The 8,512-nt window shown below is 35.8% G+C and overlaps 1 protein-coding gene across 1 annotated transcript; it reads right to left on the bottom strand.

Annotated features, from left to right (window-relative positions):
- Positions 1-5,311: 5,311 nt before the first annotated feature.
- LOC148847052 (profilin-like) lies at positions 5,312-7,544 on the bottom strand. The gene is made up of 3 exons (XM_088948234.1): positions 7,170-7,544; positions 6,237-6,374; positions 5,312-5,756 (listed from the first exon to the last, which is right to left on the bottom strand). The coding sequence occupies exons 1-3, from the start codon at positions 7,518-7,520 to the stop codon at positions 5,622-5,624; spliced, it is 624 nt and encodes a 207-aa protein (XP_088804360.1). The 5' UTR covers positions 7,521-7,544; the 3' UTR covers positions 5,312-5,621.
- Between the last annotated feature and the right edge of the window lie 968 nt (positions 7,545-8,512).

The following is an 8,512-nucleotide window of genomic DNA, read 5'->3' as shown; positions in this document are numbered from 1 at the left end:
CTAGTCAAAATTTTAATTGCTAATCTTATAAAACAGTCCTCTTCAGTTTGAGTTTGACTACTCAAACTCTGTAACTGTGAGACCATGGTTTATAATTCACCACTATTTAGGTGCAATTTTGGTCAGGTTGGATTATAAATTTGTTAAATTTTCGATGTGTCTAAGCACGAATATCTGAACCCATTAGTTAAAATTCTACAAATCTGCAACCCCTAATTCGTGCTTTACACCCATCTGTAGTAATTTCATGTCTATGTGAAGGATTTTCTTTTTCTTTTTTCTTTCTCAAAAGTATGGAATAACATATATATGAAATTTGCAAAGAAAAGCAATCTAAATTTATAAACATTAGGACCTTTTTCAAAATATTCTGATAGGTGATAATATGCACACTTTTATTATTTGAACAGAAGATTTCCTTTTTGAAGAATTTTTTTATTAAGCATTTACCGTGTTCTTATCCCAATTTTTCCTTGTTATAACATTGTAAAATCCTGGACATACAAATACCTCAAATTTGGGTAACTGGAGAGTTCTAAAACCATTGCAGATTACAGAATTAATGCTAATGTGGTACGTAGTTTTATTAGTAAAACATTGACCAAAGTAACTCAGGGGACAGTATATATGATATGCATCTTTTCTCAGGATTGAACTTTGAACCATTTATGTAATCGTTGGCAGCTCTTTTTAATTATTAAAGCGGTGGACACTATACCATCACCTTTTTCATGGACTCCTCAATTCAAAACACGTAACCGGATTCATCATAGATAGGGGCGGAGACAAGTATCTTGGTGGGGTCCTTGCCCCCCTCCCCAAACCTTTATTAAAACCATCATTTATATGCGCTTAATATGTACAGATTGGATCAAAACCTAATAAAGTGATAAAATGTAAAGGATTACTCTCTTTAATACTCTTTCCAATTCTCAAATATATATGTAATTTAAAATATTTATAATCTACTTAAACCCATTTTCCCTCAAACCCTATTTTTTTATCTCATTAAATTGTTTAACATTTTAATTTGCCCTCCCCAACTTGACTCCACCACTGATCATAGCAGTCTTCAAATGGATGCCTTTGACTAAATATCAACCACATTCGGTCCCTCTGTCCCATAAAGAAGTGAACATAGAGCCTGTGTTTAGTCGCTGATGTGGGGTCGTTCATAAGGGTTCCTTTTCATTGAGAGTGAATTGAGCACATCCCAATTTTGGGATGAAATAAATATCCTTAATTATTTATAAAATAATGATTTTTTTTGTAATTAAAAATAAAAATAATAATTTCTTGTGAATGTTATCACTTACCATGATAAAGGGTATGCCCACAAATCAGTTGCCTTCCTTTTCTTTTGATTGCAATAGTAGAGGTTAAAATGAAAGAGATGGGATCATCTACCAATCAAATACATTCCAACACCCTGCCAACTTGATATGACACCACACATTTTATTATAAAATTGGGGCTAAACATAAAAGTGAGACCCGTCATGTATAAAATATATGATGCCAGATGATGTTGATAGGGTATTGAAACATAATCCAGGTTCAAAATGAAAGCACATCAAATTTTCCATGTTATAATAACAACAACCTATTTTCAAAATCCACAATTAATCTACTTTTCAGAAAAAAATACAAATCCATTTAATTACCAAAAAGAAATTTCAAATCCATTTACTAATTACATCTGTCCGTATCAAAGATTAAAACATTGGTATGCCTAATAATCTGTTTTTTAATTTTATATTTTTAAGTTTAACAAGTATTAGAGGATATTATAGAGTATTTTAATGTATATTCAACTATATCTGAATGCACCGATATTGGTGTATATATCAATTTGATATTATAATACTTAAATCCAAATATTTTGAAAGCATATTTTATTCTTGTCCATACCTTGTTCGATTTATTTGAAGAATTCAATCCCTTTCACTTTCAGGTGACTCATATTTATTTGATTGAATAGTGGACGCCAAATAGACTATTTTGAGGGCATAATTGTAAAAATATTTACGCTAAACGACACAATGTATTATATATGGGGACATATATATATACATACATATAAAATTGGGAATTGGACCCATAAATCTTCACTAGTATCCACATAAATTGCTGTTCAGTAATTTAGAATTAAAAGACGGTTGTATGGATGCCTTCAACTTCATCCAACCAGTCAGCTTCCTTGGTTTCCGTTTCATGGATAAAGTATTAAAGTATACACATCAACTTTTCTAATCCAGACTCAGCCCGCCTGCAGCCAAGCGAGGCATATCATTGACTAAACATAGAGACTTTATCTATCATCGAGTTGCTATACGACGATTCCAACTATTAATAACCAATTCACTTGGAAAGTTGGAGCCCCTCTCAAAGCATTTTTTAGGAGATTAATTTTCAATTAACAAATTATGGTAATAATTGAGGCAAACAAAGTATTATAAAACTCATTTTAGAAGAGATTGGATCTGCTCTTCACACAGGGCGTCTTACACCGATCTCACATACATATCCTACCATGCATTGGGAACATCTCTCGTATTTATAAGTTTTTATTCATAGGATATGTTTTCAGTGCACGTGGATGTACTTATAAGGCGCCCATGTGTGAGAAGCAAATCCCGTTCCTTTTTAAAACCCCACTACTTTATTGGGGTTTACTCACAAACTGCTGCTCACCAATTATGGTCATTTGGGATTTTGAGATTTTGGGAGTTCTTTGGTTTGAATTTTGGGGTAGAGCTACCTGCATTTGTTGTCGGTCATAAAAAAATTGTATGAATTAGTGAAGAGGTATTTTATGTTGGGAAATAGGGTCATTGAGACTTGAAGGAGAAGCTTCGATGTGCGTATTGTCTTTATAACGTCATTTGCCCCTACTCAATTTCATTGAGTTTGTTGTTGGGTTACAGGCAAATCCGTTCCCATGATACAACAGAGCCTTGGGCGAGAATATGTAACCAACAAAGTTGAAGAGTCTCTAAAGAAACCTTCTGTGAAACAATAATAGACCAGACTACTAGAGAGAGAGAGAGAGAGAGAGAGAGAATGATTTTTGAAATTGTGTGTAAAATTCTTAATTCATGCTCCTCAAATAGTTTCTAAAGAGTTATAGAGTAGAGGAACGTGCTTTTAGAGAATGCACATTGAACAGTTACAATTTCAAATATTGACTGTTTAAAAGGTAGTTAATAGTTAATGATTCTTAACTTTGAATTATGCCTCTTGATCACACCTGATCGAATTGTGATTATTAATCCCATCAACGATCAGTCTTGCACCAATCACGAGCCACGCAGGTGTGAGCAAAGTACCTCTAAAGCACCTCATTGCACCATACACACACGTGCGTGTACGTTGCATGGTAGCAAGCATCCATACTCTCATTTCTTTATCTAATAAGTGTAAATAAACTCCTATTGAAAGATCTAAAACAAAACTTGTAATTTCCAATATGAGACAAGTTGAAAATTTGTTTTTAATAAAAAAAAAGAAGCTATTTTCAAAACATATATATAGGTATAATTTTTCATGTAATTGACCAATCAAACTCTATTAGATTTAATCTCCAATGAGATTAAAATTTTGGATTGATCAATACAAAGTCCTCAGCCCCATAAACGCAATTTTATTAATACTACATGTTTTTTACAGCTGTGTGTTGATCAAGCTAAAACATTTTCAGGTATAAACAATTATAGTACCAAAATATAACCTAAATGAACAAAAAAATAAAGTTTTTTTTTTAAATTATGTTATGCAAATTATCTTAACTTTTTTATTCCCTCTCTTGATAGGGCCCATACACAGAAGGGTGCACATGACTGAGGCCACTAACCATGCCACAAAGAGACTATAGTTCAACAGGTCCTTTTAGATTGGAACCGAGTGACTGTCAATTAGGGTGATCCACGCAACATTTTCCTTAGAAGATCCATTGATGATCTCTCATAAAATCACTATTTATTACCATAACTGTTCTGCCTCCTTTTAACCCAAAAACTTATCTAGGTAGAGTAGTAAGACTGATACTAACCGTACAGTGCAGTGGAACAGGGGCCTTTACATCATTTTCACCGCTATCGGACTCTATGGGTGTCATGTTTCCTCGGAATGGTGTAATTCTGTCTCCACTCTCCATGTACACAATGGTGAAGCGGGTCCATCTACAGAACTGGTCAGCCACATGAATCACTTGACTCGGTAAGGATGACTGATGAAATCTAAAAAACAGGCTAACCCAAAAAAGTAGTAATTATGTGATCAAAACAGAAATACTCCATTTTTAAAAATACGTAATCAAAATGGAATGTTCAATTGACAGTATCGATCATACAGGTAGTTTATTATCATTTGTCCAAACTCCAAATATGGCTGCCTCGATCCAAATTTGATTCTATTAACAAATTCGATCTTACCCATTGGATTTCGATAATAGTATAATTCGATAAAGATAGAGGTCCAATTAAAAATGGATCCAACCGAATCCTCTTTAAATGGATTATTTTTTAATTCAGTTTTATTTTATTCTACTTTTTAAGCCCCTTTCAATTCAGGATTTCAGGTTGAACAAGTGGGTACTAATATGGTTTTGATTTTTTGAACAAGGTTCAATTGAAAACCAATATGTATTAGTCAAAATTCACCGATACGTTGCAATATTGTAAACCTTGATTTTTTTAGTGACATTTTGAAGCTTGGCGAGTCATACTGGTTGCCATGAGGCTTAGGTCATCATCGAAAAAGATACATATCTCACACATTTGGGTATGAGCCATTGAGAAGCCAAAGTCTGAAGAACAATCGATCCTAGAGGGTTTAAATATAAAAATGTATTTATTTAGATATTTTTAATATTTTTGGAAGTTCAAAATGTGTATAGAGGGGATCATCTTGGTTATTTGAGCAATTTTATTTTATATATTTATTCTTTGTATGTACCGACTACCGACTTATTTCTTTGATCATTTTAACAATTTTGGATTTTGGAACTTGGCAAAAAATCATTGGATGGTCCAAGGATGTATGCTCGCCCTATACAGGCTCAGACCAGGCTTCAGGGGACTGGCAGTGCTGAAGACCCAAAGTAAAACGTAAAAATAATAGTGCTACCAAGCCTTGTGGACAGTAGTGGCTGTCGGAACGTGGACAGCCAAAATTTTCTCGATGAATGGCCAATAATAGTAAATTACTAATATGTAGCTGCAGTTTCTAATTCCAGTTTACCACATGATAGTTAATCGAATGTCAAAACCAATTGAAATTTCAAATTTATATTGCAGGAAAACAAACAAGAATTCAAAGATCAATAAGACTTTAATGTTCAACTCAAGTAGAAACTTTTGGGTGGAAAGGAGGAACAACCATAATCCAGAAAAATATGGTGACAATGCAAAAAAATAAAACAAAATAAAAAAATAAAAAATCCTAGGATTCCAAAAAACCGTTCATCTTCACACAGTTATTGTCTGCAAATCCTCCATTGCCATTCCCAGCCATAGAAGGAAGAAGATGCAAGCTTAGAACCGGGGGGGGGGGGGGAATTGATAAAAGGAATTACAATCCAAAAAAGAAAGAAAGAAAGGGACCCATGATTACGATCCAGACCTACAGGCCCTGCTCAACGAGATAATCTCCCAACCTCTCAACAACCATATTGCACTGTCCTGGAGTCATGGGCTCTTCGTAGAGACCAAAAATTAGTGCTTGATTGGTCTTCTTTATGGTGATGCCACCAGTTCCCTGTCAAATTAAATACATGAGCAGATACTAAATATTAGTTATTCCCCAGCAAATATCTGGTAAAGTAGATAAGCAAACTGCAAAAGTAATTTGAGCCTTATGTAACAAAGACACCAGCAGCAACTAGAAATTGCTAATGTGATTTTAGATTCAACTACTGGTGATTAATGGTTGTCGCTTAGACTGTCAACCAATAATTAAGCTGGCAACATCTAATAGGTTGATTTGGGTTTTCTTTACAAGCATGAATTGAACCATGTCTAGAGCATATAGCTCATCACGTCCCCGGTATGCATATAACAGAAGTACACAATAGAAACCCTTGTGTTTTTGCTTGTGTTTCAGATTGCTATACGTGCACACATGTGCGTATCATAAAATCACAAAAACAAGAAAAAAGATACCTAAATTTATTGTGTGAAACTAAAAACCAATTTGTTCGTGTGGATATATTGAAGATCTAAGTATAAATTAAATCACCTTCTTCCCACGGATGACAGATCCCTGCTCTCCTTGGATAACCATGTACTTTGTACCTCCAAGAAATAAGCCAGTAGGGGCAAGGTGGCCTGGTTCAGCAAAATCTTGCATGATACCATTGATCTCCTCAGACTTAAACTGAAAAACAAAAAATGCAACAACGGGAAAAAGGAGGTTAGTGATTTATGCCAAAAAGAACATCTTGGAAGAAGCGTCACACCATGAAGGTAAACATTTACAAGTGAAGAAGTCAACCGGCATGATGAAATACCATCATGTTTTGTTGACAGACAATCAAAACATATAGAGAAATACCATCATGTTTAAATGTTTATCCCCTAACAGAATAAATAAACAAATAACAACTCTGCAATATAAAAACTGAGAATGTAAAAAGGGATGAACCAGAAGGGCAAACACTGTTATTGATCGGACCAGCATAATGTATCACAATCATAAAAAACGAAGTCGAATTAGAAAACTCATGAATCCTAGCAAAAGTGGTTGAACCTAGAATACATATTTCAACAATGCAGCATCTCCTCGATGAGGATGAATTCTTTCATTCTTCAAATCATTGTATTCGGATCATCAACACTAAACCACCAAAGAATAAAGACAAACGAGAAATAACGATAAGTGTAGATATGTGGAGTCGACGGTTGATCAAAATTAATCAACTAAATAGATCAAACTATACGGACAAATCATTACGAGAATGCTTTCCTGATTCAATAATAAAACACCAAAGGGATATTCAATCAGAAAATAGCCATAATAATGACCATCCGATTGACTAAAATCATCACTCAAGGGAACATCTATCAATACGGAGTCGGACTAAGAAAACACCAATAAGAACATAGTCAGATCATATGGAAATCACAACAACAAGGAAGAGGAAAACAATCGAAACTCGAAGAGAAAGAAAACCTGAGGAAACGACTCGCTCTGAGCCCACACGCTTCCGTCGTGACCGATAATGGCAGCGGCGGAAAGGCGGTGGCCCTCGATGTCGCACATTAGGTGCTCGTCAACATAAGATTGCCACGACATTTTTGCTCTTCGTCTTCTGTTCCTTCTCCTCTGGTTTTTCTCTTCTCGGGCGTTTTGCGCGTTCCTCTTGTTTCTTCTTTCTCGTTCGGAGTTCAAATGAACAGAGCAAATAAATAGAGGTCGATTTGAGAATTGAGAGAGGCTTTGGAACGAGGTTAAAGAGAGAGAAGATAAGTAGAGGTCACGATGGATGGATCCCGCTACTTCTCCTTCAACCGTCCATCCCATCCGATTCAATTCGTGCCATTCACGTCCGCAGAACACGTCCTTCATGGTTACAGAAAAATACGCCCGGATTTCATTGGAAATACGAAAATACCCTTCTACTTTAGTGTTTGCACGATTGCACGTTAAAATGGTAACCCCACAACTCTCATTGATCGGATGCGTGCCACGTTTCCTATGATTGTTGCTTTCTTAATGCAGAGACGATCTTCCCCATGATGAACCCCCAGGGGAGTGTCGTGTCTCGTGTGGAATTCTTCAAGTACACTACAAGCATAATTTGCCAGAGGCAAGACAATAATGGGACCCACCATGTGTTCGGAGATCATTAACGTCTGATCACTGAAGGTGGGGGAATGCATGGGAAATCTGTATGGTGAGGTACCACCTCCAGCTGGCCAGCTCAGTATCACATGAAGCCTCATGATGAGATGAGATGAGATGATTTCGAAGTAGGGCAATCAGATCTGTTAGGCCACGCCGGGTTTCAATTCCATCATGATGAGATATGCTACTTGCTAGTGATGCCCGCGTTGCAGTTGGACCGTACACGTGTCAGGGGACCCGTGCCTTGGAGCACTCAGACTCTGAGCTCACCATTAGGTAGACCCTACTTAGCTGGCCCAAGATTAAGCTCCTCAACATGTGATGTTTTCTGAATCCAGATGGACTATTAATTTAAAAGTTTGCTTCCAATCAGTCGGTTAAAATTGATTTGATTAAACTAATATAGTGTACCAATAGTTGTAGAGTTCTAGTTGGGACCGATTCAACGGTCGTTCAGAATTCTTGAGAAAATTGTTGGCAGGTGGCAATTCATGGGCCCCAAACACGTAGGTAAAATAACCATCTTTTGACCTAGACTCCCTCGTGCATGCAAGGTCCCAAATCTCAATATTCTAAAGAAGGAATTAATCTTCTCCATAACAAAATTTCAACTAAATTTTCTATAATTCAGGGGGCGTTTTTTTCATGTTTAAAAAAATGGTTGTGTT

Source organism: Nelumbo lutea, chromosome 6 (assembly GCF_056320005.1).
Source record: "Nelumbo lutea isolate HS-2025 chromosome 6, American lotus-T2T, whole genome shotgun sequence".
NCBI lineage: Eukaryota > Viridiplantae > Streptophyta > Magnoliopsida > Proteales > Nelumbonaceae > Nelumbo > Nelumbo lutea.
The sequence above is the reverse complement of the archived record's forward strand: the minus strand, read 5'-3'. Positions and strand labels throughout refer to the sequence as shown.